The sequence below is a fragment of the Aquila chrysaetos genome, chromosome 19 (assembly GCF_900496995.4).
Source record: "Aquila chrysaetos chrysaetos chromosome 19, bAquChr1.4, whole genome shotgun sequence".
Taxonomy (NCBI): domain Eukaryota; kingdom Metazoa; phylum Chordata; class Aves; order Accipitriformes; family Accipitridae; genus Aquila; species Aquila chrysaetos.
The window spans coordinates 27755120-27782809 of record NC_044022.1 but is presented as its reverse complement, the minus strand read 5'-3'; the positions used below and the strand labels follow the sequence as shown (position 1 = coordinate 27782809).

General features: G+C 71.1%; 5 protein-coding genes across 11 annotated transcripts in view; 4 read left to right on the top strand and 1 right to left on the bottom strand.

Moving 5' to 3' along the window:
• The window catches only part of LOC115353282 (FH2 domain-containing protein 1-like), an 8330-nt gene extending 7747 nt beyond the window's left edge, over positions 1-583 (top strand). Inside the window, exon 12 of the mRNA XM_030042461.2 lies at positions 380-583. Within this exon, the coding sequence (XP_029898321.1) occupies positions 380-583 (204 nt within the window). The remainder of the gene's footprint in view (positions 1-379) is intronic.
• The window catches only part of TRIM3 (tripartite motif containing 3), an 8029-nt gene extending 335 nt beyond the window's left edge, over positions 1-7694 (top strand). Inside the window, exons 1-12 of one of the 6 annotated variants that reach the window (XM_030042734.2) lie at positions 509-579; positions 1100-1262; positions 3013-3250; positions 3406-3557; positions 3647-3827; positions 4083-4806; positions 4918-5021; positions 5097-5264; positions 5336-5516; positions 6183-6253; positions 6371-6511; positions 6911-7694. In XM_030042734.2, coding sequence (XP_029898594.1) covers positions 1132-1262; positions 3013-3250; positions 3406-3557; positions 3647-3827; positions 4083-4806; positions 4918-5021; positions 5097-5264; positions 5336-5516; positions 6183-6253; positions 6371-6511; positions 6911-7063 — 2244 coding nt within the window. In that variant the 5' untranslated portion in view covers positions 509-579; positions 1100-1131 and the 3' untranslated portion in view covers positions 7064-7694. Of the gene's footprint in view, positions 1-508; positions 580-957; positions 1263-2332; positions 3251-3405; positions 3558-3646; positions 3828-4082; positions 4807-4917; positions 5022-5096; positions 5265-5335; positions 5517-6182; positions 6254-6370; positions 6512-6910 lie in introns of those variants that run through there. The other 5 variants (XM_030042735.1, XM_041118442.1, XM_030042736.2 and 2 more) reach the window with 5 other exon arrangements.
• Positions 7695-9199: 1505 nt separating this feature from the next.
• HPX (hemopexin) lies at positions 9200-13165 on the top strand. 2 transcript variants are annotated; one of them, XM_030042742.2, is made up of 10 exons: positions 9200-9302; positions 9557-9627; positions 9780-9860; positions 10367-10521; positions 10937-11090; positions 11311-11523; positions 11663-11764; positions 11978-12108; positions 12606-12750; positions 12834-13165. In XM_030042742.2, the coding sequence occupies exons 1-10, from the start codon at positions 9238-9240 to the stop codon at positions 13055-13057; spliced, it is 1341 nt and encodes a 446-aa protein (XP_029898602.1). In that variant the 5' UTR covers positions 9200-9237; the 3' UTR covers positions 13058-13165. The 2 variants fall into 2 exon arrangements, with proteins under 2 accessions (XP_029898602.1, XP_029898601.1); XM_030042741.2 differs by having other exon boundaries at positions 10367-10533.
• Positions 13166-15396: 2231 nt separating this feature from the next.
• On the top strand, positions 15397-22666 carry APBB1 (amyloid beta precursor protein binding family B member 1). Its single transcript, XM_030042740.2, is given in 16 exon segments — positions 15397-15464; positions 15934-16441; positions 16443-16716; positions 18709-18899; positions 18989-19045; positions 19126-19211; positions 19401-19437; positions 19749-19886; positions 19973-20100; positions 20664-20669; positions 20816-20930; positions 21122-21206; positions 21394-21477; positions 21575-21690; positions 21769-21945; positions 22025-22666. Coding segments are annotated over 15 exon segments (2010 nt in total). The 5' UTR covers positions 15397-15464; positions 15934-16093; the 3' UTR covers positions 22193-22666.
• A 107-nt stretch (positions 22667-22773) lies between these two features.
• Positions 22774-26740, bottom strand: SMPD1 (sphingomyelin phosphodiesterase 1). Its single transcript, XM_030042460.2, has 7 exons — positions 26442-26740; positions 26019-26340; positions 24741-25504; positions 24091-24262; positions 23926-24002; positions 23384-23529; positions 22774-23295 (listed from the first exon to the last, which is right to left on the bottom strand). The coding sequence occupies exons 1-7, from the start codon at positions 26738-26740 to the stop codon at positions 22886-22888; spliced, it is 2190 nt and encodes a 729-aa protein (XP_029898320.1). The 3' UTR covers positions 22774-22885.
• Positions 26741-27690: the final 950 nt, after the last annotated feature.

Below are 27690 nucleotides of genomic sequence, written 5' to 3'. Positions count from 1 at the left end.
ATGGGCCCCGGTGGGTCCTTTGGGGGGGGCAGCGCCGGCTAGTCACGAGTGGGGGGTAGCCTGGATGGGCTGGGGGGAGGCGTGGGTGGGACGGGGACAGGGGGTGGCGGGGGGACAGGGACAAGGTGGGGGGCACAGGGAGAGGAAGGATAGGGGAGAGGGACGAGCGGGGTGGGGGCTGGGGACAGGAGGATTGGGGGGTCTGGGGACAAGGACACGAGGTTGGGGACAGGGACAGGAGGGGGGGACAGGGACAAGGAGGAATGGGGGGGGGGGGAACACAAGGAGGAACGGGGGGGACACACAAGGCCAGGACGGGGCGCGGGGGGGTGGGCAGGGACAAGGGGGGGCGGGATGTGGAGCCGTGCCGTGCCCGCAGCACCGCGGCGGGGACCCGCAGCCGCTGCGGCTCCCCGGTCGTGCCCCCCCCCTCAACTCCATCCCCTCCGCCGCCCCCCGCCCGCTGTCCGGAGCCCCTATCCCGCCGCGGGGGCGGTGCCGTCGGGGCGGGCGGTGCCGCACAATGGCGGCCGGGGCGGGGCCGGGCCGGGGCCTGGAGCGCGGGGCCGCCGCAGCGCCGTGAGCGGGGCCGGGCCGGGGGGCGCGGGGGTTTTTTCGGGGGGGGGGGGGTAGACGGCGTGTCCCCCGTGGGTCCGGCCCGCGGGTGCGCGGAGGCGCCGGGGGGTGCGGGGGGACCCCAGCCCGGGAGTGCCCGGGACACGGGAGCGGGGGAGGGGGGGATCAGCGTGGGGGGACGGTGGGGCGGGCGGGGGCTTTGCGCGGGGTCCGCCGCTATGGGGTGAGGGTTATGGGCACCCCGGCGCTGGGGCGCAGGGCAGAGCTGTGGGTCCCGGGAGCTGTGGGGCTGGCTCTGGGTGCCCAGGGACCGTGAGCGGGGGGGGGGGGGGGGGGGCGGGGGGACACCCCCCCCCCCCAACCCCCGTGCACCCCAGAGCAGGTGGGGCCAAGGGTCGCGGGTGACCCCCGTGGGGCGAGGGGGCTCCGGCGTGCCCAGCGTGGGGCGGCCGTGGGGCCCGATCCTGGGGGTCGCGGGGAGCAGTGGGGCCGCCCCAGCCCCGCTGACCCTCCCTGCCCCCAGGCTGAGCGCCGTGGGGCCGCGGGGACGCTGCCATGGCCAAGCGGGAGGCCAGCGCCAGCCCGGTGGTGCGGCAGATTGACAAACAGTTCCTGGTGTGCAGCATCTGCCTTGACCGCTACCGCAACCCCAAGGTGCTGCCCTGCCTGCACACCTTCTGCGAGAGGTGAGACCCCGCCACGCCCCACCTGCGCCCCTGGACCCGCTGCACCCTGACAGGGCCCTGCTGCGTCCCCACCGTGCCCCTGGGCCCTGCTGCGTCCCTCTCCCTGCGTCCCTGCTGCATCCCTGCTGTGCCTTGCTGCATCCCACTGCATCCCCCGGCTTGCGCCCCTCCGCTGCGCCCCGGGCCCCGCTGTGCACCCCCTGCTGTGTCCCACTGCGCTCCCCCAGCACCCTCCCCACGCAGCTCCTGCAGGAGGGGAGCTGGGGTCCCTGCACCCCCTGGCATTCGCTCTGCACCCCTGCTGTGCTCCACTGCACCCCCGCTGCACTGCACTGCATCCCCACGGCATCCCCACTGCATCCCCGCTGCACCCAGACGGCACTGCACTGCATCTCCACGGCATCCCTGTTGTGCCCCACTGCACTGCACTGCATCCCTGCTGCATTCCCTGCTGTGTCCCTGGGCCCTGCTGCATCCCTGCTGCACCTTTTTGCACGCACACTGCATCCCTGCTGTCTCCCAGCTGTCAAGCACTGCACCCCACTGCCTCCCCTGAGCATCCCCCAAACCCCCAGTGAAAGTGGAGCCTCCCCCCCTCAGCCCGCCCTCCCCACGCATCCCCCAACACCTGCCATGGGGCAGCCAGAGGCCCCCTCTGCCACCCCGGCCCCCCCACAGCTGGTGGTGAGCCAGGGCCCCATGGCACCCCTGCACGCCCCTGCCCCTCTCCAGTGAGAGACAGGGCTGAGCCCCCCTGCACCCCCAGGGGTGGGGAGCTGGGGCCCCCCTGCACCCCACAGCTGCCCCCCCCCTCTCCAGCCCACGTGGGGGCCAGGACCCCGCTGCCCACGAGGGCTGCGGAGCCTGTCCCTGTGTCACCCGAGCCCCCCACTGCCCCTAACCCTGCTCGTCCCCGTGGGCTGCAGCAGCTGGGCAGCTGATCCAGCACTGGCATCCACCAGCGTGGGGGGCCAGGGGTACGCCTGGGGCCAGGCTGGGGCGGGGGGCTGCACCTGGGGTTGGCGGTGGTGGGCTCTGTACTGATGTCTGCTTTCTCTGTGCCCCCCCAGAGACCCCCTGCCCCCCACTGCCGCCCCCTCCCCCCAGACCCTCACTTGCCCCTGGCTCTGCCCCAGCCCCTTCCCCAGCCCAGCCCTGCCTGGCCTCTCCCCTCCTGTCCGTCTGTCCATCCACCCCTCCGGGCTCTGGCTGCGGGTCCTGACAGGCACCGTGGTGCAGCCCTCCTGTCCATCTGTCCTGCCGTCTGTCTGCCCCTCCGGCCCCCGCTCTCGCTCCAGCACCCCCCCGTGTGCCACAGTGTAGCCCTCCTGTCTGTCCATCCGTCCCACTGTCTTGTCTGCTCTTCCGGCCCCCTCCCTCTGCTCCTGGCCCACACACTGTGGTGTGCTGCAGCGTAGCCCTCCTGTCCATCCGTCCGTCCCGCTGTCTTATCTGCTCTTCCAGCCCCATTCCTCTGCTGCTGCCCCATGCACCCTGGCGCCTCCTGTCCATCTGTCCGTCCTGCTGTCTGTCTGCCCCTCCCTCTGCTCCTGCTGCATGCACCCTGATCCCTCCTGTCTGTCTGTCCTGCTGTCTGCCTGCCCCTCCAGCCCCATCCCTCTGCTCCTGCCCCAGGCACCCCAATCCCTCCAGTCTGTCTGTCCGTCCGTCCCTTTGCCCCCCCAGCTCCCCTCCCTGCTGCCCCGCTCCGCGCGGGTCCTGACCCTCTGGTTGTCCCCGTTTGCCCCAGGTGTCTCCAGAACTATATCCCGCCCCAGAGCCTGACCCTCTCCTGCCCCGTCTGCCGCCAGACCTCCATCCTGCCCGAGCGCGGCGTCGCCGCCCTGCAGAACAACTTCTTCATCACCAACCTGATGGAGGTGCTGCAGCGGGACCCCGAGAGCTGCGGCCCCCACCCCGGCCGTGGCCTGGACCCCGTGAGCGCCGTCACCGGCCAGCCCCTCTCCTGCCCCAACCACGAGGGCAAGGTGGGTCGCCCCGGTGGGGCTCTGGGGCTCCAGGGGGGCTGCAGGGGCTGGGGAGGAGCTGTGGGGGGCTGTAGGGGCTCAGGGGGGCTGGGAACCTGCGGGGGTCCAGGGGCTGGGGGGGGCCGTTGTGGGCAGCCCTGAGTGTCCCTGCACAGGTGATGGAGTTCTACTGTGAGCCGTGCGAGACAGCCATGTGCCGCGAGTGCACCGAGGGGGAGCACCGGGAGCATGTCACTGTGCCGCTGCGTGATGTGGTGGAGCAGCACAAGGCAGCCCTGCAGCAGCAGCTGGATGCTGTCAGGAGCAGGTATGGGGCCAAGGGGGCCGGGGGGGGCGCTGGGGGTCTGCTGGGGGTCCCCTCCAGCAGTGCCCACCCAGCGCCCGGCTCCTCCGCAGGCTCCCGCAGCTGGCGGCGGCCATCGGGCTGGTGTCGGAGATCAGCCAGCAGCTGGTGGAGCGCAAGAACGAGGCGGTGTCGGAGATCGGCAGCACCTTCGAGGAGCTGGAGACGGCGCTGCGGCAGCGCAAGGGGCTGCTGGTGCGGGACCTGGAGGCCACCTGTGGGGCCAAGCAGAAGGTAACACCCCCACACCGCCGTGCCCCCGCACCGCCGTGCCCTTGCGCCGGCGTCCCTCCCCTGTGCCCCCTGCCCGGCTTTCCTGGAAAGGGTGAACGTGCCCTGGCAGTGCCAACAGTGCCAGCCAGCCCTGCCTGTGCAGGCAGCTGGGCTCCAGGCGCAGTGCTGCGAGGGCCGGCCAGAACCACGGCCGGGGTCCAGGTGCTGGTGAGGGTCCCGGCCCGGCGGTGAGGGTGACCTGCCCTGTCCCGGCAGGTGCTGCAGGCGCAGCTGGACGCCCTGCGCCAGGGCCAGGAGAGCATCCTCAGCAGCTGCGCCTTCACCGAGCAGGCGCTGCACCACGGCACCGCCACCGAGGTGCTGCTGGTAAAGAAGCAGATGAGCGAGCGGCTGAGCGAGCTGGCCAGCCAGGAGTTCCCCGAGCACCCCCACGAGAACGCCCAGCTCGACTATGTGGTGGAGACTGAGGGTGTCCGCAAATCCATACTCAACCTGGGCGTGCTGATCACCACCAGCGCCACGGCCCACAAGACGGTGGCCACGGGCGAGGGGCTGCGGCACGCTGTGGTGGGGCAGCCCTCCTCGCTCAGCGTCACCACTAAGGACAAAGATGGGGAGCTGGTGCGCAGTGGCAGCGCCAGCCTGCGCTTCCAGGTGACGGCGCCGGACGGCGGCGCGGCCGAGGCGGAGGTGCAGGACAACAAGAACGGCACCTACGAGCTGCTCTACACCCCCCGCGCCGAGGGCGACTTCCTCCTCTCCATCCTGCTCTACGGGCAGCCCATCCGTGGCAGCCCCTTCCGCGTCCGCGCCGTCAAGGCCTCCGACGTGCCCCCCTCTCCCGACGACGTCAAGCGCCGTGTCAAGTCCCCCAGCAGTGGGCACATCCGGCAGAAGGCCGTCCGGCGCCCTTCCAGCATGTACAGCAGCGGCAAGAAGAAAGAGAACCCCATCGAGGACGAGCTCATCTTCCGCGTGGGTGAGCGGCAGGGGCTCCTCGGGGCTCCCCAGGTCTCCCCGGGCTAGTGGGGGCTCCTTGGGGCTCTTGAGGGCAGATGGGCCCCCCCTGACCTGCCTCCCTCTGCCGCAGGAAGCCGCGGCCGGGAGAAGGGGGAGTTCACCAACCTCCAGGGCATCTCCACCTCCAGCAGTGGCCGCATCGTGGTGGCCGACAGCAATAACCAGTGCGTGCAGGTAGGACTGAAGGCCCCGGCCCCGGCCCCGGCCCGCCCCCCCGCCTGGCTGATGCCCACGTCGCTGCACCCCCAGGTGTTTTCCAACGAGGGGCAGTTCCGGCTGCGGTTCGGGGTGCGGGGCCGCTCCCCCGGCCAGCTCCAGCGCCCGACCGGCGTCACCGTGGACATGAACGGGGACATCATCATCGCGGACTACGACAACCGCTGGGTCAGCATCTTCTCCCCTGAGGGCAAATTCAAGGTGAGGGGGCAGCGGCCGGGCGGGGGGGCCGCGGCTCCGCACCCGGCCCTGACACCCCTCCCCGGCCGCAGACCAAGATCGGGGCCGGGCGGCTGATGGGCCCCAAGGGCGTCGCCGTGGACCGCAACGGCCACATCATCGTGGTGGACAACAAGGCCTGCTGCGTCTTCATCTTCCAGTCCAACGGCAAGCTCGTCACCAAGTTTGGGAGCCGCGGCACGGCCGAGCGGCAGTTTGCAGGTACACTCGATGGTAATACACCGACTGGCAAGTCCCCTCTTCCTTACTGCATGCCTTTGGCTTCCCGCTGTGCCGGGGCCGGGCTGGGACGGTGAGTACCACACGCCTCGCCGATGGCAGCTGGCGCCCAGGCGGCACCGGGACACCTGGGGCTGGAGCCTGGGCTGAGGCTCTGGGTTTGGGTTCTGGTTCTAGTTTTGGGCTCGGGTTTTGGTTCTGGGCTCTGGGTTCTAGGCTGGGGCGCTGGTTCTAGGTTCTGGTTCTGGATTCTGGTTCTGGATTCAGGTTCTGGGCTGTGATTCTGGGTTCTGGGCTTGGGTTCTAGTTCTGGTTTTAGATTCTGGGCTCTGGTTCTGGCAGTGGGCTCTGTCCCTGTGGGTCGGGGCACTGGGGTCTTGGTCTGTCCCCAGCACTGGTCCCGCCGTGGGGCTGGGTGCCCCCTCCAGCCGTGGGGGGGCCCGGCACCGCCTGTGCTAACCCCCTTGTGCTGGCCTCACCGGCTGCTCACGCGGCACTAACCACACTAACCAGGCGCCGGGGCCGGGCCACCCCCTCCCTGGTGCGGGACCGAGGGGTGTTCCCGCGGCACTGGTGCTGTGCCAGGCTGGGCCTCCCCGTCCCCATCTGGGGCTGAGCCCCCCATCCCCGTCCTGGGGCTAAGCCCCCTCCCCTCCCCAGGGCCCCACTTCGTGGCGGTCAACAACAAGAACGAGATCGTGGTGACCGACTTCCACAACCACTCCGTGAAGGTGAGTGCTGCCGCGGCAGGCGGTGGGGGTGGCTGCCGGCATCCCTGGCTCCGTGCTGTCCCCCGCTGGCGCCCGTGTCGTGTGCCGGGACAGCCCGCGGTGACCCCCTCTCCGCAGGTCTACAATGCGGACGGCGAGTTCCTCTTCAAGTTCGGGTCGCATGGGGAGGGGAACGGGCAGTTCAACGCCCCCACGGGGGTGGCCGTCGACGCCAACGGCAACATCATCGTCGCCGACTGGGGCAACAGCCGCATCCAGGTACTGGCACCGCAGCCCCACGCTGCCCTGGGGGGGGACCGGCCCTACAACCCACGGGGCCCCTCTGCCCCCCAGTGCCGCCCTGGTCCCGGGGGGTGCTGGGCCAGCACCGTCCCTGTCCCGCTGCAGGAAGCGGGTCCCGCAGGCAGCCCGGGCACAGGCAGGGGCTGCAGGCAGGGAGGGGGCTGCAGGCAGGGATGGGGCTGCAGGCAGGGATGGGGCTTGTGCCCTGCACGCTGAACCCCGTGCAGGGCAGCAGCGGGGCTCAGCAGAGCGGGGACAAGGTCCTGGCATGCCGGGGGCCACCGGGGCGGCAGGGGTTCCCTGGGGAGGTGGGGTGGCTGGGCAGCAGTGGCAGCGGGGATGTCGGGGACAGCGCGTCTCTGCCTGTCCCCGCAGGTCTTCGACAGCTCGGGCTCCTTCCTCTCCTACATCAACACGGCCGCCGACCCCCTGTACGGGCCGCAGGGCCTGGCCCTCACCTCCGACGGACACGTGGTGGTGGCCGACTCCGGCAACCATTGCTTCAAGGCCTATCGCTACCTGCAGTAGCCGCCATGGGGACGGGGACGGGGACGCTGCCCGCGCCGCGACGGTGCCCACGGGCCCCTCGGAAGAGCGCCCGCAGCGGGGTGCCCTGAGCGACGGCTGCCCCACAGCCATCGCTGCCCCCCCCAACCATTGCAGCCCCACAGCCATCGCTGTCCCCCACGCGCCGCACCGGCCTTCATGTGCACTTTATCCCGGGGGGGGCGGCCGGGCCCCGAGCGGGGGCGAGGACGGGTCTGGCTGGGGCAGGGGCTGCTTGGGGGGCCGTGGGGCCATGGGGCTGCAGTCATGCCCCTCTTCCCACCCCACGGCAGGGCCGGCAGCCCCACTGCCCCTGCTGCCGGGGGTCCCGCAGGCACGTGGGGGTGTATGGGGCGGGGGGAGCCGCCGGGAAGGGCTGGGGGCAGCACGCGTTGCTCGGGACTGTGGGGTGGCAGGTCCCGGAGCCGCCTGCCCTGTGGGGACTGCCCTCCGCCGGCCCCGCTCCCCCGGCACTGCGGCCCCACTCCCCCAGCTCGAGCCCCGGCTGTGGGGCGACCGCGCGTGCCTGCCTGCCTGCCCCACAGCGGGGCTGTGTGGGGCTGCTGCCGCACGCTGACATACTGTATGTACAAAATAAAGTATTCTGGAAGTACCTTGTTCCCCTAGCACTGCAAGCCCCACGGCGGGGGGGGGACGACGGTGGGGCTGATGGGAGCTGGGGCAGCTCCCAGCCTGTGGACCCATGTCATGGCCACAGCTCCACCTTCACTGGGGTCCCTGGGGCAAAGCCTCACTGGGTGCAGTGGTGGGACCCTCTGTCCCAGGGGCTATGGGGGGGGGGGCAGGCAGGTGCCCGGCACCAGGGGAGGTGGGGGCTGAGCCGGGCTGGGTGCTGCTGATGTGTTCCTGGAGACCCCAGGGTGCCCTGTGGGGCAGTGGGACCCCCAGGCTGCACTGGGATGCCGATGCCCTGGTGGGACCCCCATGCCACGGTGGGACCCTCAGGCCACAGCGGGATCCCCAGGCCACGGCAGAGACAGGCAGCACCAGGCAGAGCAGGGACGGGCACAGTGCCCGGAGCTCCCTGGCACTGCCGGACACCTGCCTGGCACAGCCTCCCGCCGCTGCTGACCCGTGCGCAGGGACGGGGTCGGACTGGTCCGTACTGGGAGTGGGGACAGGGTCAGACTGGTCCATACTGGCACCGGGAGTGGTGGGGTCTGTGCTCACCCTACCCGTGGCGTTCCGCACCCCCAGGACGTGCACCCCACGGGGGGCAGCACCCTGACCCCCCCCCCTCCGGTGTTCCCAGCTGCCCCAGGCACTGAGCCAGGCTGGTTGCCTGTTCGTCCCTGCCCGCGGCTGGTGGCCAGAGCAAACAGGCACAGTGGGGCCAAGGCCCTTCCCAGCACCGGGCTGGCAGGGGGCTGCTGGGAAGGGGCTGGGATGGTGCCAGCCCCTGCCTGCTGCACCCCTGGCTCCTGGGCACCCTGCTGGAGGGGGAGCCCCCTCCCCAGACCCACTGCATGGGGGGCTGAGCCCTGCTGGGATCTAAACCCCCTTCCCCAGCTCTGCTGCGTTGGGGTCTGAGCCCCAAGAGGGTCTGGGTCCTGTTGGAGTCAGACCCTCACCCCTGTCCCTGCTGCGCTGAGTCCCACTGGGGGCTGAACCCCCCCCTGCCCAAACCCACCGTGTCAGGAGCTGACCCCTGTCAGGGTCTGGGCACCGTCGCAGTTGGACCCTCACCCCTGTCACCTCGGGGTCTGAGCCCCACCAGGGTCTTAAGCCCCCTCCCCAGCCCTGCCATGTTGGAGGCTGAGCCCTGCTGAGGGCTGAACCCCATGTCGGGGGCTGAGCCCTGTGAGGGTCTGAGCCCCACTGGAGTCAGACCCTCACCCCCATCCCCATCTCTGCCACGTCGGGGGCTGAGGACCTGCCGTCACACCCAGTGGGGTGTGAGCCCCATCCCCGTTCCCCCCCCCCCCAAACCCCCACTGTGGCTCCCTGTGCTGCCCCTGCTGCGTTGGGAGGTGATGACAGGGGGGCCCCCCTGCACTGTCATGTCCCCCCCCACATGGTCGAAGGTTGCGTGGGGCGGGCCGGGTTGAGCAATGGGGCAGGGCAGGTTGTGCAACAGCCCCTCCTGCCCCAATATAGGGCCGGGGGTGGCAGAAGCCCCAGGCACACCATACGCCATGGGGGTCCCCACTGCTGTCCTCTGCCTGGCCTGGGCCCTGGCCCTGGCATGTGCCCACCCCCTGTGAGTGGGGTGCTGGGGACCAGGGGGCTTGTGGGGTGCTGGGGGAGGGGTGCGGGGCAGGGAGCTGGGGGGGGGGGGGGAGAGTGTATGTGGAGCAGCTGGGGGAGTGGGGTAGGGGGCGTATTGGGGCAGGGGGCTGCAGAGGGCTGTATGGGGTGTGGGGCAAGGGGCTGCATGCCCTTGTGGGGCACGTACATGGCTGTTTGGGGGGGGGGGGGGCTGTGCTGTGAGCCCACGGTGCTGCCTGTCCCCAGGACCCAGAGCAAAACGGAGGCAGCTGGAGGAGGGCACCCCCATGGGGCTGAGCCCCCCAGCAACGACACTGGTGAGAGCCCATGGGATTGGGGGGGGGAGGAGGCCAGAGTTGCATGTGGGGCACAGAGGGGTGTGTGGGGCATGGCAGGGGCTGTGGTATGGGGAGGGGGGGTGTGTCTGTCTCTGGGGGGGGGTTGCACCATTCTGACCCCCCCCCCCCAGACTTGGCCCAGCTCTGCGCGGATGAGGGCAGATTCGACGCCACCACACTTAGCGAGAATGGCACCATGCTCTTCTTCAGAGGTGGGGCTGGGGGTCACGGGGTGGGGGGGGGTTTGGGGCTGGGGGGGGCATGGGGCATTGGAGGAAAAGGAGGTGTGGGGCAAATGGTGGGAGATGGGGGCTGGGGAGAAATGGGATATAGGGGGGGCAAGGGAATGGAGTTTGTGGGGCTGGGGGAACTGGGGGGGGGGACATGGGTCCTGGTGGGTCTGTGGGAAATGACGGACAATGAGCCTGGCACTGGCAGGTTGGGGGGGGGAATAGGATGGGGGTGTGTCTGGGGGAGATGGGAAGGTGTTGGGGGGAAGATGGGGTCCACAGGACCAGATCGCAGGGGGGGGGTGTGTCGGGGGGGAGGTCTGGATAAATGTGGAGTGGGGTGCAGATGGGGCTCTGGGGGACAATGAGGGGTGGGGGGGGGGGGGCTGTGGGGCACCCTGGGGCCAGGGGCTGTGGGAGCAGAGTGTGAGGCAGCGCCGTGAGCCCCCTCCACTGCCTGCCGTGAGGCTACCACTGTCCCTGCCCAGGCGAGGAGGTCTGGGAGAGCTCCCATGGGGGGTTCCGGCTCCATGCCCGCCCCCTGGCCGCATCCTGGCCCGAAGTGGGGGGCCCCATCGACGCGGCACTGCGCCTATACGGCTGGCAGCACCCCCAGGAGCACCAGAGCCTCTACCTCTTCCAGGCACGGCCACGGGTGCGGGGCAGAGGGCAGTGGGTTGGGGGCAGCAGGTGGCGGGTAGTGGGCAGAGGGCAGCGGGCTGGGGGCAGCAGGTTGGGGGGGGCAGTGGGTTGGAGTCCAGGGCTGGGTGGCCCCACACGCCACCATGGCGGGGCCAGGCAGGCTGCTTGCGGGTGGGGGTCTCCCCCTCTGCCCAGACCCCCGAGTGTGTCCATGGGGCTGGCCCATGGAGGGTGTTCTTGGGGCTGCTGGGAGGGATGAGCCTGGGGGTCCTGGGCAGTGGGTCGGGTCTGGGGGGGGGGGTTCTTGTCCTGGGGGGGGGGGGGGGGCTCCTGTCCTGGGGGTCTCCCCCCGGGTCTGGCCCCACGGGGGTCCCCAGGGTGGTGCCCATGGGTCTCAGCCCGTGGGGTGCTTGCAGGGCGAGCAGGTGTGGGCCTACTTCGGGGGGCAGCTGCAGCCCGGCTTCCCCCGGCGCATAGGGGACGAGTTCCCAGGGGTCCCTGGGGGGCTGGACGCCGCTGTGGAGTGCCACCCCGAGGAGTGCGGGGGCAAGACCATCCTCTTCTTCAAGGGTAAGCGGGGGCCAGGGTCAGGCGGGGGGGCAGGAGGGTGACGGCCAGGGGGCCGCCGTGGGGTCCAGAGGGGCAGCCGTGGGGCAACAGTGGTGGGAGGCAGAGGGGCTGCTGTGGGGCGTGGAGGGGCTGCAGGGGCGGGGTGTGGTGTGGTGTGGGGCTCGGGTGCTGGCAGCCTTGCTGTGCCAAACCGCGCCGGCGGTACCGTTGCCGCACGCAGGAGACACGGTGTACGCCTTCGACCTGGCGCTGCGGGTGACGAAGCCACGCTCGTGGCCGGGGCTGGGCCCCTGCGACGCCGCCCTGCGCTGGCTGGAGCGGTACTACTGCCTGCGGGGGACCCACTTCCAGCGCTTCAACCCCCTCACCGGCGAGGTGCCCCCCAGCTACCCCCGTGATCTCCGCGACTACTTCATACCCTGCCCGGGCCGAGGTGAGTGTCCGGCCACCCCCTGGGGACCCCCCTCCCACGGGGCCCTGAGCCCCACAGCAGCAGAGGGTCCCCGGACCCTGGGGTCCGGCCCCTGCCCGCAGTGCCCCGTCCCCGCTGCCAGCGCTGCTGCTGCCTGCAGGGCACTGGAACGCCTCGTGGGGGGCTGCCGGTGACCGCTGCAGCGAGATGCCCTTCCAGGCCCTCCTCTCCGACGACACCGGACGCATCTACGCCTTCCGCGGTGAGGGGCGGTGGGGGGGCTAGGGTCAGCCGGGACAGTGGCAGCGCTGGGGGCTGTGTGGCGGGGGCTGCGGGGCGGAGGACGGTGGTCCTCTGTGGGGCCACGGAGCGTGGGGCTGGCTGTGCTGCGGGGCTGTGGTGGTGGTGGTGGGCTGCGGTTGCGGCCGTGCCGTGGGGCTGTGCTGTGGGGCAGGGCTGCTGACACATCCCGCAGGGGGTCTGTCCTTCCGCCTGGACTCGCTGCGGGACGGGCACCACGCCTGGCCCCTGGGACAGACGTGGCCGGGACTGGAGGGAGAGGTGGATGCCGCCTTCGCCTGGGATGGACGCACTTACCTGATACAGGTCTGGCCCCGTGGGGCTGCCCTGTCCCCATTCCCATCCCCTGTGGGTCCTGCCCCCATCCCCAGCTCGCTGCCCCACTGGCAAGACCCCCCCCTCCCAGGCCTATGCCTGAGATGGGGCAGCTCAGGCACCTCGATCCTGGCACCGCGGCTTGCTGGGGGACGTCACCCCCGGGACCAGGGCATCTCGAGGAAGTCACCCCCCCCCCGCCCCAGGGCAGCCTGGGGACGTGGAGGCACAGCATATGGCAGTGGCCCCCAGGACCGCGCTGCCCTTGCCCCCAGCCCCCCATGGGATGCACCTCCAGGCCCTCCACCCCCGCCCACAGCCCCCAGGCACCCCCTAAAACCCGTCCTCAAGCCTGCCCCAGCCTGCAGGCAGCCCCGTGGCCCTGCCTGTCTCTGCCCATCCCCAGCCATCCTGTACCTGCCTGATCCCTCTCCCGTCCCCGTCCCCGTCCCTGCCCACCCGTGGCCCACACCATCTGCTCTCTCCAGGGCTCCCAGGTCTCCATCTTCCTCTCGGGGCAGGGCTACCGGCGGGTGCTGGGTTACCCGCGGGCCCTGCAGGACGAGTTGGGGGTCTCCAGCGCCGACGCTGCCTTCACCTGCCCCCACTCTGCCAACCTCTACCTCATCACAGGTAGGCGGCCGGTGCGCTGGGACCCTCTGGTGCCGGGGTCTCTGCTGGGTCAGGCGTGGGGCTGACGGGTGCTGTGCCGACAGGGGACCACATTCGGCTGGTGAACCTGACGCAGACGCCGCGGCAGGCAGGCGAGCCGGTGCCACTGCCCCACGACCACGTGGACGGCGCCATGTGCACCAACGACGGCGTCTTCCTCTTCCACGGCCCCAGCTACCATCAGTACCACAGTGTGGCCCAGCTGCTGGGGGCCAAAGAGCTGCCCTCCCAGAGTATCGCCACCCACTTCTTCCACTGCCCCCAGTGACCGGGGCTGGTGCCACCGCCTGGGCCCCCATGGTGCTGCCAGTCCTGGGGCTCTGCTGGCCCTGGCATGTCTGTGGCTGGGATGCAATAAAAGCCAGGGAGACCCTGAGATCCCCCTGCTCTCTCTGGGGGTGCTGGGGGGGGGCGGCGGGGCCGGTGCAGGCAGGTTGCAGTGGCCACAGGGCAGCATGGCACTGTCCCTGTCCCTGTGCCCGTGCCACCTCGGCTGGCTGTGGCAGGGGCAGTGGGGCAGGACCTGGTGGGTGCAGGTCCTCAGGTCTTGCGGGGGTGTCCTGGTAGGTGACTCCCAGGGGATGTGGTATGGGGGGGCAGTCCATGGCTGTGCCAGGCTGTACCGGGCTGAAGTGGGTTGTACCATGCTGTGCTGTGCCACACAGCACCGCCCGGTGCTGAGCCACACCATACTGTGCTGACTGAAACGTGTCGTCCTGTAACGTGCCACAGTGCACTGTGCTGTGCCGTGCCTCATGGCACTGTCATGCCATGCCATGCCATGCCATACCATGCCATACCACAAAGTGCTGTCCTGTGCCCTGCCGTGCTGTCCCACACGGCACCCTGTCCTGTTGCTCTGTGCCATGCTGTGCCATGCTGTGTTTTACCCCACCGTGTGTCCTGCACCACACTGTGCCGCACCATACCGTGCCACACTGTATTGGCCCACACCACCTGCCCTGTGCCACACTGCACCACTCCATGCCGTCCCATCCTTCCTGGAGCCATGCTGTGCTGAGCCATGCTGGTGTACTGGGCCGAGCCGTGCCCTGCCACACCACAGCCCTGTGCTGTGCCGTGCCGCGCTGTCCTGCCCGGCGCTGGGGAGGGCACCCCAGAGCACTGGGTCCAGTGCTGGGCTCCCCAGTACGAGACAGGGACATGCCGGGCAGAGCCCGGCCAGGGCCGTAGGAGGCTGCGGGGGCTGGAGCGTCCATGGGGCCGGGGGAGGCCGGGGCTGCCCGGCTGGAGAGGAGTCAGCTGGGGGGGGTCCCATCTGTGGGCAGCAGCACCTGCGGGGGGGCAGGAGGATCCGGGCTCTTTGTGGCAGTGCCAGGGCCAGGGGTGCAGACTGGCACACGGGGGGGTCCTACTGAGCACTAGGAGACACTCGTCACTGTGGGGGTGACACAGGCACGGGCTGCCCAGGGCAATGGTGGGGTCGCCGTCCTCAGGGGCTGGACATCATCCTGGGCCGCCGGCTCCAGGGGAGCCGGGCTGGACCAGAGGGACCCTGGTGGTGCTGCCAGCATCACCGGTCTGTGACTGACGCTGCGGTTCCCTCCCAGCACACCCTGCTCCTGCAGTGCCCCTCTGTGCCGTGCTGTACCAGTGCCCTGTGTGTCCCCCGTGCCACGCTGTGCTGTACCAGTGCCCTGTGTGCCCCCTGTGCTGTGCTGTACCAATCCCTTCTGTGCCCCCTGCCGCGGCCCCATGCCTGGCTCTGCCACCGGTGCTGTTTGAGGCCGTGCTGCGCACTTGTGTCCTGTCCAGTGCCGTGCCGGTACGTGCTGTTCTGTGCCATTCTGTGCCACATGTTACCATACCGTATGTTAGACCATGATCTACTGTGCATTACTGTACTGCACCGTGTGTTACTGTGCCATGACAGATCGTGTGTCCCTGCACCGCACCCTGTCCCCCCACTCGGCGCCGTCCTGCTCTGTGCTGCTCCAGGCGTGCCAAGCTGTGCCGTGCTGCATCCTTCTGGGTGGTACGCTGCCCCTTGGTGCTGTGCTGTGCCGTGCCATGCCGTGCCATGCTGTGCCACGCTGTGCCGTGCCAGATGGGATGGTGCCGTGCAGGGCTGTGCCATGCTGCTCCGCACTGTCAGGTGCTGATCCGGGCTGCTCCCCATTGTCTGTGCCATGCTGTGCTGTGCTGTGCCGTGACACACCGTGCCGTACTGTTACATACCGCGCCCTTCTGAGCCGTGCCGTGCTGTCCTGCTCCACCGTGCTCCCTGCTGTCCTGTACCGTGCCGTGCTGTGCCGTGCCATACAGTACCATGCTGTACCGAACTGTGCCGTACCATACCGTACCGTGCCGTAGCATGCTGTACTGTGCCGTACCGTGCCGTGCTGTGCCGTGCCGTGACACGCCGTGCCGTGCCTGCTGTCCGGGTCCTTCCCGGACCGCGTCCCGCTCCATCCCGTGCTGCGCCGTGTGGACCGATCCCTGACGGTGCCGGTGTCAGTGCCGTGCTGTACTGGTGCCGGTGCCGGTGCCGGTGCAGTGGCGTACCACGCCGTACCGTACCGTACCGTTCCGTTCCGTTCCGTGAGGGTGCCGGTGCCGGTGCGGGTGGGGGTGGGGGTTCTGGCCCCGCCCCGCCCTCGGAAGCGGAAGCGGAAGCGGAGCCCCCCCGCCCCCCGCCCGCGGAGCCGCCGCAGGTACCGGCCGGGCCGCGACGGGGCCGGTGTCCCCTGGGCCGGGGGGGCGGGTCTCGGGGGAACCGGTGGGACCGGGACCGGGACCGGGACCGGGGGACGGAGCTGACCAGCCCCGGCCCCGCTCTCGCTCTGCGCTGCGGAGGGGGGGCGGCCTGGCCGGGCCCGGCCGGGTTTGGGGGCAGCCGGGGGGCTGGGGGGAGGGGCCCGGGGGCGGGCTGGGGAGGGAGGGCTTGGCGGGGGGGGGCGCCGTGGAGACCGCCCCCCACCAGACCCGGGGTGAGGGTCCTGGGGCCGGACGGTAGGAGGGGGGGGGTTCCCGTGGGTGCGGGGTCCGCCGTGGGGGTCTCCTCCCGGGGAGGCCGGGGCCTGGCTGCGGGGGGGGGGACGGTACCCCGGGGCCGCGGGGGGGGCGCCGTGGCCGCGGCTGCCCCGCCGTGGCCGCGGCTGCCCCGCTGCCCCCCGCCCGCAGGCCCCATGGACGCGGAGGTGCCCCGGGGGCTGTAGGAGCCGCCCGCCAGGCGCAGGTGAGGGTCGGGCGGGGGCTCGACCGGGGGGGCACCCGCCGCCCCCCCTTGTGCCGCCCCGTGCCGCCTCACCCCCTGTGTGCGCCCCCCGTCCCGGCCCCAGCGATGTCGGGATCCCTGAGCAAGCGGAGCGACCTGGCCAACGACAACAGCCGCCTGGGGCTGAGCCTGGGGCTGCAGGGCCCCTCCGAGCCCGGACAGCTGCTGCGCCCCAAGGGCCCCCCCGGCTCCCCCCAGGGCCCCCGCCTCTATGGCAGCACGGAGCTGCAGGGCGGGGGGGTGCCGCCCGCCCCGGCCGGCGAGGAGCCGGCCAATGCCAAGTGGGTGAAGGACGGGCAGAACCAGCTGCGCCGGGCAGCCGAGCGGGACCAGAACCGCAACGAGCTGGGCCCCCCCCCTGAGGAGCTGGAGGTCTCGGCCCGCAACGCCCGCAATGCCGGCGGGGGGGGCCCTGCCCCTGCTCATCGACCTGCGGGGCACCGAGGAGGATGAGGAGGAGGAGGACGAGGAGGAGGAGGACGAGGAGGAAGGGGACGGGGACTCCACGCCGGTGCAGAGCGACCCCATGACGGCCGAGTCGGAGCAGAGTGGGGAGCGGGCGCCCCGCGAGCACGGCCGCAGCGCCAGCCTGCTCTTTGGGGTGCGCAGCGGCACCGCCAGCGACGAGGACTCCAGCTGGGCCACGCTCAGCCAGGGCAGCCCTGCCGGCAGCTCCCCCGACGACGCAGGTGGGCACCCGCGGGCACTGGCCCCACGGCGGCCCCACGGCTGCCCCGCGGTGACCTCTGACTGCCCAGACTGCCCCGCGGTGGCCTGTGACTACCCCAGGGCAGCCCCCGCCTGCCGCACAGCGGCCCCTGCCTGACCTGTGACTGCTCCCGCCTGCCTGGTGGCTGTCCCTGCCTGTCCCACTGTGGCCCCCACCTGCCCCACAGCTGTGCCTGACTGTCCTGCGCCTGCCCCTGATTCCCCCACGGCTTCTCCTGACCACCCTGTGGTGTCCCCTGCCTGCTCTGCCTGTCCCACAGCGGTCCCTAGCTGACCCACAGCTGCTCCTGCCTGCCCCATGGCTGCCCTGATTCCCCCATGGCTGCCCCATGACTTCCTCTGACGACCCTGTGGTGGCCCCTTGCCTGCCCCACGGCAGCCCCTGCCTGCCTCTCCCCTGCCTGTCCCCATCCCGCTGTGCCCAGCCAGGTCCAGTTGGCCCCACATCTTCCTCCCCCTGTCCTGGCTGTGTCCACTGCTGCCCCCAGGCCTCCTCACCATCGCTGCCTGTGCTCCCCCTGTCCCTGCTGGGTGCTGGTCCTGGCCCCCCAGCCCCTCTTGGCTCCATGGCACCCCACTGTGTGCCCCCCTGCCCGCGTTGTACCCCCCAGCACCCTTCCCTGGCCGTGCCCCCCTGCGCCATTGCTGGCGGCATAGTCCCCACTGTGCCCCATGGCGCTGGCCCTGCTGTGCCATCACCCCCAGCCCCTCTCTGGGGGTGTGGCCCTGCCAGCCCCCCCAGCCCCTCTGTGCCCCCCAGCACCTCCATGTGCCCTCCCCAGGCTGCAGATCCCCCCATGTCCCCAGCTCCCTGTCCGCACGCCTGGCAGCGTCACCTCCCTGTCCTGTGTGCCCCCACACCCTGGCTGCCCCCTGCAGCCTGTGCTGTGCTGTCCCCTGCACTCTCTGTGTCCCCATCCCTCTGCTCCTGCTGTCCCTGCGTCCCCCCCCCGTCCCTGCGTCCCCATCCCTGCGTCCCCTCCCCGTGCCCGTCCCCGCCCCCCCCCCCCCCCCTCCGCGCATCCCGGTCCCGCTGGCGCATCCCGGTGCTGCCGTCAGCGGTTGCCGGGGAAACGCCTGGTCCAGCCCGGCCGCAGGTGAGCGCTGCCGCGGGGACCGGGATGGGGACAGGGATGGGGACTGGGACCGGGACACGGACCGGGAGCGGGCTGCCCCACAGCCTGCCGTGGGGCCAAGGCTGCCGCGGGGCCCGCCGTGGGAAGAGGGCTGCGGGTGGGGCGGTGCCGGGCCGGGCCGGCGGGGGGGGGTTCCGGGCCCCACGGCGGGTGGTGGGGCCGCGGGTGCGGGGGGGCTGCGGCGGGACAGGCCCCACGGCGCCCCACGGCCGGGGCCGCGGGGGCTCCAGGCTGCGCTCTGGCCGGCAGCCGGCACGACCCCCGGCATGGGGCGGTGGCACCATGTGCAGCACGGACTACTTCGTGGCCATCGTCCTGCTGGACACGCGCCCAGGTAGGGCCGCGGCGGGGGCCGGGTGGGGGCGCGGGGGGCTGCGGCACCGCCCGGCCATGGGGTCTGGCCTGGGGGCTCTGCGGGGCCACGAGTGACTGCGGGGTCCCTCGACGGGGGGGGGTGTCTGGCACCCTGACTGGCTGCAGGGCTGTGTCTTGCTGGGCCTGGTGGCCCCCCCCCTCCCTGTGGGGCCTGGCTGGGGCCCCCCCCCCGTCCTCGTGGCAACGTGGGACCCCCCTTCTTACTGCAGTGGGGGGCCCTGGGCCCTGCCTGGGCACAGGCGCCCATCCTCACGGCAGTGGGGGGCCCGGAGCCCTCCCTGGGGGGGGTGCCCACCTCACTGGGCACCGGGGTGGGTGCCTGGTCCAGGGGGGCAGGGGGGCTCCGTGGGACTGAGCGTGGGGGCCATGCCGTGCCGGGGCTGCCTGGAAGGGCCTGTCCCCGTGGCACCCGGCCGTGACCGGCCCTTGCTTCTCCCCCAGACTCCTTCTGGACCCGCAACTCCTTCGAGACGGACTCGGACCTGCCTGCGGGATGGATGCGGGTGCAGGACACCTCGGGCACCTACTACTGGCACATCCCCACCGGCACCACGCAGTGGGAGCCCCCCTCGGGGCTGGCCCGTGGCTCGGCCCCCGGCTCCCCCGGCAACACCCCCTCCGAGGAACCACCGGTGAGTTGCGACCGTGGGGACCCCCGGGGCTTGGGGCCGTGGGGCTGCCCCATGGTGCGTGCCCTGAGCCGGACCTGCTCTCCCCACAGCTCGCCTGGACGGGCTTCGCCCCGGCTGAGCGCTTTGGCGAGGGAGATTTCTGGAAGGTGAGAGGGGGCGGTGGGCAGCTGGGGGGTGCAGCACCCCACGGTGCCTGGCCCCTGCCAGCCCCCCCCTCCCTCCCCAGGACCCCGCGGCGGAGGAGGCGGATGATGAGCCAGGAGCTCAGGATGAGGAGCCGCCATCACCGGGCCTGGCCTCGCCGAGCGTGGGGTGCGTGGAGGGGGCTTGAGGGGTGTGGGGCCTGCAGGGAGGTGGGACCCCAAGGGATGGGCAGCGGGAGGGGGTGGTGTGGGGGTGGCATGGGGCAGGAGCTGGGCCCTGTGCATGGGGTGGGGGGCTGGGGTCTCCGCACCGGTGCCCAGGGGGCAGCAGCCGGTGACAGCCCCTTCGCTCTTGCAGCGCGGCCCTGGCCGAGGAGGACAAGCCAGGCTCCAAGGTAGGCCTGGTGCCCAGCCCAGACCCCCCCCACGCCGTGGGGCTCCCACTGGCTCGGCTGGCCCCTTCCTCACCATCGCTGCCCCCACCGGGGTCTGCCCCGCTGCCAGGGGGCGGCTGGGACCCCCACCCCAGGGTTGCAGCTCGGTGCTGCCACAGTGCCATCACCGCCACGGGAGGGGGCTCAGCCGGGTCCGGCGTGTGCGGTGCCCCCGCTGCGGGGTCTGCCCTGCCCCAAGGATTGGGGGGCACGTGGGGGCAGGCGGGCAGCTGGGGTCCCCATGCCATGCCTGCCCCACGCTGTCCCCGCAGCGCTTTGCCGTGCGCTCGCTGGGCTGGGTGGAGATGAGCGAGGACGAGCTGGCACCAGGCCGGAGCAGCATCGCTGTCAACAACTGCATCCGCCAGCTCTCCCTGCACCAGCGCGGCCCCCCCGGCGCTTGGGGGGAGGTGAGTGCCCCCCTGCCCCACACGCCGCCCTCGCCGGCAGCCACCAGCGTGGCTCCCGGGACCCCCCCTGACGCTGCTTCCCCCAGGGCCGGGCGATGCTGCTGCTGCTGGAGAATCAGACGCTGAAGCTGATGGACCCGCAGGATCAGGCCCTGCTGCATGCGCAGCCCGTGGCCAGCATCCGCGTCTGGGGTGTGGGGCGTGACAGCGGCAGGTGGGGGGCGTGGGGGGTCCCCCGGGGATGTGCCAGGCGCGCAGGTTGGGGGTGAGGGTGGATCCGTGCCCACGGGGTGGGGGGGGGGGGCTGCATGGGACCCTGCAGGGGCTGTGCGGGATGGGGCCACATGGTGAGTGCGGTGCAGGCGGGCGCGGGCACGACATGGGGTCTGTGCACACGGGGGGTGGGGTGTGGGGCGCATCCCCTCCCACAGGTCCTGGGGACAGGGTGGGGATGTCCAGTGCCTGCAGGGTGTGTGGATCCGGGGCATGGGGCTGTGGGGGTCCTGTGCTGGGGGGGGGGGTGTGGGGCTGTGTGGGATCCGGGTGCATGTGGGGTATGGGGCTGTGGGGTCCCGTGCACCCATGGTGCGGGGGTGTTGCAGGGTCCCACAGCTGAGCCCCCAGGGGTGCTGAGGTGGGGAGGGATCTCACAGGTGAGGCACAGCCCCATGCAGGTGTGGGGGGACTCATGTGGCAGGGTCCAGGGGGGATGTGTGTGTCCTGGCCCCCCTAACTCTGCTCTCTGGCTCTCTCCTGCTGCGCTGGCCGGGGACGCAGGGAGAGGTACGGCAGCCCAGCCCTGCACTAGTCCTCCCAGTCCCATCCCTCGCTGGGCTGGTGGTGGAGGCACCCAGGGTGGTGCAGTGGGGAGCTCAGGGCGGCTGGTGTGGCCGCGGGGGGTGGGTCCTGAGTGCAGCCCCTCCGTGCAGGGACTTCGCCTATGTGGCCCGGGACCAGCTGACACAGATGCTCAAGTGCCATGTCTTCCGCTGCGAGAGCCCCGCCAAGAACATCGCCACCAGCCTGCACGAGGTCTGCTCCCAGGTGAGCCCCCCTCAGTCCTCCCCAGCCAGCTCTGAGGTCTGTTCCTGGGTGAGACCCTCCCCACCCCAGTGTCCCCAGGCAGCAGCCGGCTGGTGGGTCGCTGTGGGGTGCAGTGGCCCCATGTGGGGAACAAGGGCCAGGGGCTGTGGTGTGATGGCTGGCGGGGGCCGGTGCCCCCATGCTCTCCCCAGATCATGGTGGAGCGGCGAAGCGCCCGGGCGCTGGCTAATGGCCTCTCCATGGACCCCTCCAGGCTGGTGGAAATCCCCTTCCAGGGTACGGCGGGGGGGGGCTGGTGTGTGCTGGGGGCTGCATAGCTGGGCGGGGGGGGGGGGGGTAGTTGTGGGACGGGGATGGCTGTTGGGGAATGGCTGGGGTGGGGTGCAGCGGCGGTGGAGGGCCGGGTGTTGGGTGACACGGTGCAGCGGTGTTGGTGCGAGGCCGACCCTGCCCTGTGCCGCAGTGGAGTTCCCGGCGCCCAAGAGCGAGGTGGTGCAGAAGTTCCCGGTGTGCTACCTGGGCTGCGTGCCCGTCGCTAAGCCCGTGGGTGAGTGGGGGTGGCACTCGCACCCCGTGGAGCTGCTGTGGGGTGGGTGCCCCGGCCCCCCTCCTGCACGCCCCTGAGCCCCACCGTCCGTCCCCAGGCATGGATGTCATCAACGCGGCACTGGAGGCGGCGCTGGCCACTGGCAGCAAGGAGCACTGGACCCCCATCGTGGTCAACGTGGCACCCGCCACCCTCACCATCACCCACGAGCAGGTGGGTCCGGCCCCGCGGTGCCCTGTTGCCGTCCCCATCCCGGCGGCGCGGTGGTGACCTCTGATCGCGTGCCCGCAGACGGAGGCGGTGCTGTGCGAGTGCCGCGTGCGGTTCCTGTCCTTCATGGGGGTGGGTCGGGACGTGCGCTCCTTCGCCTTCATCATGGCCAGCGCCCCGGGCGCCTTCTGCTGCCACATGGTCTGGTGCGAGCCTAACGCCGCGGGGCTGAGTGAGGCACTGCAGGCCGCCTGCATGGTGAGTGTCCTTTGCCCCGGCCCCCTCCCCGTCCCCGCAGCCCCCTCCCCGGCCCCGCCGCTGACCCCGCTCTCCCCAGCTGCGCTACCAGAAGTGCCTGGACGCCCGGCCCCAGGCCTCCAGCTCCTGCCTGCCCGCGCCGCCCGCCGACTCAGTGGCCCGCCGGGTGGGCTCCTCCGTCCGCAGGGGCGTGCAGACCCTGCTGGGCAGCCTGAAGCCCAAGCGCCTGGGGGCCCAGACGCCGTGAGCCGGGATGGGGGGGAGTGACCGAGACCCCCTCCCTACCTGCCGCCCCCGGGACAGGACGGGGGGGACAGGACGGATGGGGCGGCAGTGCCGGGGATGCACAGGGCGCCGGCGGGAGGGCGAGCCTGCGCCGGGGGGTCGGGCATGCGTGTGTGCGAGCGTCCCTGTGTGTGAGGGGCTGCGGGGCACGCGCCTGCGCCGGGGGTGCACGCCAAGTGCTATGCCCTGCCGTGGCTCTGGCCCCTCCGGCCGTGCCTGTGGGTCGTGGGTCCTGCCCCACATGGCGGGGCGAGCCCCCCTCGGCCCCGCGGGGACGACGGCGCCGGCATGGTGGGGATGCGGGGCCCGTCCTGCCCCGATGCATGTGGTCTAACCTGCGGCGTGGGGCTCCCTGGGGCTGCCGGCTCCGGAGCCACCACTCCTGCCGTAACGAAGATCTGTGTTGTACTAAATAATTAATAAACCCATTCCACCAGCCCGGCCTGGCCCCTTCCCTGCGGCACCCGCCCGGAGGAGGATGAGGAGGAGCAGTGGGACCGCCTGCTCCCCAGCGCATCCCGCGGGGCCTTGGGCAGGAGCCACTGGGTCCATCACACCTTTATTGTGCCGCGGGTGGTGGCGGCAGCCAGCGGGAGCTTGGGGACGGGCAGGGACCTGCCTCAGCCCCTGCCTGTCCTGGCTGATCCCGCTGCCCTCAGCAGAGCCGCCGCTGCTGCCAGAGTGCCTGGATGCGTGGGAAGGGCAGCGCCGGGCGCAGGGGCTGGCAGAGGCCGGGGTCGGCGGAGCGGCCGGTGCGGAGGGCGCAGAGCAGTGCTGCCTTGCAGGCGGCCAGGCAGGGCTCGCGGGGCGGGTGGCCCTTGTGGAAGAGGAACCAGAAGCGCTGGAAGAGGCGCTCATCATCCTGGAAGCGGCGGATGAGCCGGTCCCAGTCGGCTGGGAAGGCGCTGGGCAGCCCGTAGGCCTCACGGGCGCGGTAGAGGCGCTGCCAGCGCGGCTCTGCCCCCGGCGCATTGGCCTCAGTGAGGTTGAGGATGAAGGTCTCGTGGTCCAGCACGGCATGGGAGCTGCTGGGATAGGCACCATCCACCTCGTACACGCGGTAGCCTGCGGTCAGGGTGGGCACAGTCAGGGGTGGGTGGCAGCACCGTGGCTGGAGGGGTGGGCAGTGGTGGGGTGGGGGGTCAGGGCGCACCGGGGTTGAGGTTGATGTAGGTGGTGACGCTGGGGGCCACAAAGGCGACGGAGACGGGGCGCGTCAGCGTCTCCTCATCGTAGAACATCTCGAACTCATCCACATGCGTGTGCCCAAAGAACTGAGCCGCGATGGTGCCCTCAAACCTGCACCGGGCCAGGGCGTGAGGGCTGCCAGTGCCCAGACCTCTGCCCTGGCCCTGCTGTGCTGCCCGGCAGCAGACATGGTGCAGCCAGTCCCGTCCCTGCCGTGCTGCCCGGCAGCTGGTGCAGTGCAGCCTGTCCCATGACCCGCAGCCCCCCCCCCGCCACCCCGGGCTCAGCTGACACCGCTTGTCCAGGCTGTGCCCGTCGGTGCTGGCTCCTGCCCGGCCGTTGCCCTGGCTCCGGTGCAGCCCTGCCTGGCACGGGCAGCTTTGGGCTCCCGACCCCAGACACTCTGGCATGACACCGTCTCCCCCCCCCCGTCCCCCCCCATCCCCTCCCATGCCACCGCTGAATCCGCCGTGGGCCGGGCAGCGTGGGGGAGGCCACAGGGCTGACCTGCTGACGATGCGGTAGTAGTTCCAGCTCCAGCTGCGAAGGCAGTGGGCCGGGGGGATGTGCCCGATGATGTGCACCTAGGAGGGAGGGGAGGACGGGGGCGGGCTGGGGGGTGCCCGAGAGCCCCTGTGTGCAGGGACAGCACCCCCGCTACACTGCCCTCACCTTCTCCCCTGCCTGCTCGGCGGCTGCCAGGACCCCCACCAGCCACTGCAGCTGCCCCGCGGGGTCGGTGGAGTTGATGAGGAGCCAGAAGTTGGCCTGGGAGCAGAAGTTCATGTTGAGGGAGACGAGGCGCAGCCCAGGCCAGACCTGCACCGTGTAGAAACCAGCAGCCCTGCAGGCATGGGGCGGGGGGGGGGCGGTGTGAGCACTGCCTGCCCCCCTGCTCCACCACACCGCCCCTCACCATGGCCCCTGTGCCTGCCCTGGGCCCCCCAGCTCCCTGCCCACCCCAGCACCCCCCTCCCCTCTGCCTGCCTGACCAACACCCCCCACACCCACCCTGTGCTGGAGCCCCCCTTGCCCCTGCCCACCCAAAGTGCCCTGCACCCCTACCAGCCACAAGCATCCCCTTGCACCCCTACCAGCCACAAGCTCTCCCTTGCACCCCCCAGTATAGAGACACCCCCTCCACCCCTGCTAACCCGAGACACCTGCACCCTCCCAGCCCCAAGTTCCCCCACCCCAATCCCTCCTAGCCCGGGGCTCCCCCTTGCTCCCCCCAGTATGGAGACCGCTCTGTGCCCTCCCAGCTCTGAAATCCTGCTAGCCCTGAGCCCCCCCTTGCCCGCCCAGCCAGCAGCCGCCCCCACCGGAGGGTCTCCAGCGCCGAGGGGGGCAGCCAGTCCTGCCAGGCCTGGGCCATGGCATCGTACAGCCAGGCAGAGGACTGGTTGCCCCGTACGTATGGTGGGGGGAAGGCGTTGACGGGGGTGGCCTCGTGGTTGCCCACGGCCGGGTAGACGGGCAGGGAGCCCAGGTGCCGGCGCAGCAGCCCGGTGACGGTGCGCAGGGCCAGCAGCTGGTCCTGTCGGCTCTGCTGCCAGACATCGTGTGCTGGGATGTCGCCCGTCCAGTACGCAGCGGCGAAGGGGGCAGCGCCGGGGAGCTGGGCCAGCAGCGCCTCGATGGTGCGCAGCGGCAAGTCACACTTGGCGTACTCGCCCCAGAAGCCGGCGCCGCCGGGACCGGGGCGGACGGCGCCGCGGCAGCAGAGCGGGTCGGGGCAGGCGGCCTCGCTGCCTGGCACGTAGTGGCGGTCCCAGTGCAGGTCGGTGAGGAAGAGGAGGCGAGCGGTGGGGGCGCCGGGTGGCGGGGGCACCGGGGGCCGCACCGGCGGCTTGGGGGTGGCAGGAAGGGAGACGTTCCAGGCGCCGAAGATGTCCCAGTGGCCGCAGCGCCGGCCCAGCAGCAGCCCGCAGGCCTCGCCGGGACGCAGCACCGAGCGGGCCCAGGCCGACACCACGTCCCGCTGGAAGAGCTGCACGGCCTGCCGGCAGATCTCGGGGCGCGCCAGCCGCAGGTCCTGGCACAGCCGGGCCGCCACGCGCCCCACGCGCGCCACGTTGGGCTCCAGCTGCGGGACAGGGACCGGCTGGGCTGTGGCCGGCTCCCCGGGACGGCCCTGCCGTTGTCGCTGCCCCTCGCCCGCCGGCCGGGAGCCCCGAGGCCAGGGTCACCCGCAGCTGCCCAGTTCCCCGCCATGCCCCAGTCCAGTTCCCCTTTTGGGGAAGCAAGTGGGAGCCCGCGGTGGCCCATCTGCAGCCCGTCCCCGTCCCTCAGAGCGGAGCCGCTGGCCCGTCCCGCCCCAGCCCATCCCCGTCCCGGTCCCGTGCCCGTCACAAGTCACGACATGCCCTAGCCTGTCCCGGCCCCGTCACGAGGTCCCGGCCCGACTCAGCTCCCGCCGCCAGCCCCGTCCTGTCCCGGGCCCCGTCACCGCCCTGACCCGTCCTTGTCACCGCCCTGACCGGTCCCCGTCCCCCTCCTGTCCCCGTCCTCTCCTGACCCCGTTCCTCTCCCGGACGCCGCTGGCCCCGCTCCGCGCGTCCCTGTCCCGGTCCCTGTCCCGCCGCCGGTCCCGTCCCCACCTGCAGCGCCAGGTCCAGCGCCCCGAAGAGCAGGTGACAGACCGGGCACGACACGTTCCGCCAGCCCCAGCGCGGCGCCGCCTCCAGGAGCGCCTCCGCCCCGGCAGGGGGCGACCCCAGCGACAGCGACAGCGACAGCGACAGCGATAGCGCCAGGGCCAGCGGCAGCGAGAGCGGGGGGGGCCGGACCGCGGCCCCGAGCCCGCGCCGCCATGGCCGACAGACGCCTCCGCCGCCGGGGGCGGGGCCTGGACCGCGAGGCGGGGCCGAGGGCGGGGCCGGTTCGCGGGCCGGGGGGGAGAGAGCAGGACGAGGGCGGTGCCTTTAAATGGCGCCAAGAGCATGATGGGAGATGGAGTCCGCTGGGGAATTGTGGGAGATGGAGTCTCCTGGGGCACTGTGGGAGATGGAGTTTCCTTGGACACTGTGGGAGATGGAGTTTCGTTGGGCACTGTGGGAGATGGAGTCTCCTTGGGCACAGTGGGAGATGGAGTTTCGTTGGGCACTGTGGGAGATGGAGTCTCCTTGGGCACAGTGGGAGATGGAGTTTCGTTGGGCACTGTGGGAGATGGAGTCTCCTTGGGCACTGTGGGAGATGGAGTTTCGTTGGGCACTGTGGGAGATGGAGTCTCCTTGGGCACAGTGGGAGATGGAGTTTCATTGGGCATTGTGGGAGATGGAGTCTCGTTGGGCACTGTGGGAGATGGAGTCTCCTTGGGCATTGTGGGAGATGGGATCCCTTGGGGCACTGTGGGAGACGGAGTTTCCTTGGGGCATTGTGGGAGACGGAGTCTCCTTGGGCACAGTGGGAGATGGAGTCTCCTTGGGCACTGTGGGAGATGGAGTCTCCTGGGGCACTGTGGGAGATGGAGTCTCCTTGGGCATTGTGGGAGATGGAATCCCTTGGGGCACTGTGGGAGATGGAGTTTCCTTGGACACTGTGGGAGATGGAGTCTCCTTGGGCACAGTGGGAGATGGAGTTTCGTTGGGCACTGTGGGAGATGGAGTCTCCTTGGGCACAGTGGGAGATGGAGTTTCATTGGGCACTGTGGGAGATGGAGTCTCCTTGGGCACTGTGGGAGATGGAGTTTCCTTGGGGTGCTGTGGGAGGTGGAGTTTCCTTGGGACACTGTGGGAGATGGAGTTTTATTGGGCATTGTGGGAGATGGAGTCTCCTTGGGCACTGTGGGTGATGGAGTCTCCTTGGGCATTGTGGGAGATGGAATCCCTTGGGGCACTGTGGGAGATGGAGTTTCGTTGGACACTGTGGGAGATGGAGTCTCCTTGGGCACAGTGGGAGATGGAGTTTCGTTGGGCACTGTGGGAGATGGAGTCTCCTGGGGCACTGTGGGAGATGGAATTTCCTTGGGGCACTGTGGGAGATGGAGTCTCCTTGGGGTGCTGACCCGGCCGTGTGGCGTCACTACACCCATGGTTGGCTCCGAGCACCCACTGCTCGTGCAGAGATGCCTGTGGGTGCAGGGGGTTTGTGTCTGTCTGCGTGTTCCAGTACATATGTGTCTCTCCCACTCTGTGTGTGTGTGTGTGTGTGCACACATGTGTCTGTGCAGGTGTTTGCTGCAGCTCTGTTTGTGCATGCATGTGCTTGTGCATGCACGCATGTGTGCCAGGGTGTGTGCAGCAACGTGTGTGTGCGCGTGGGCGCATGTGT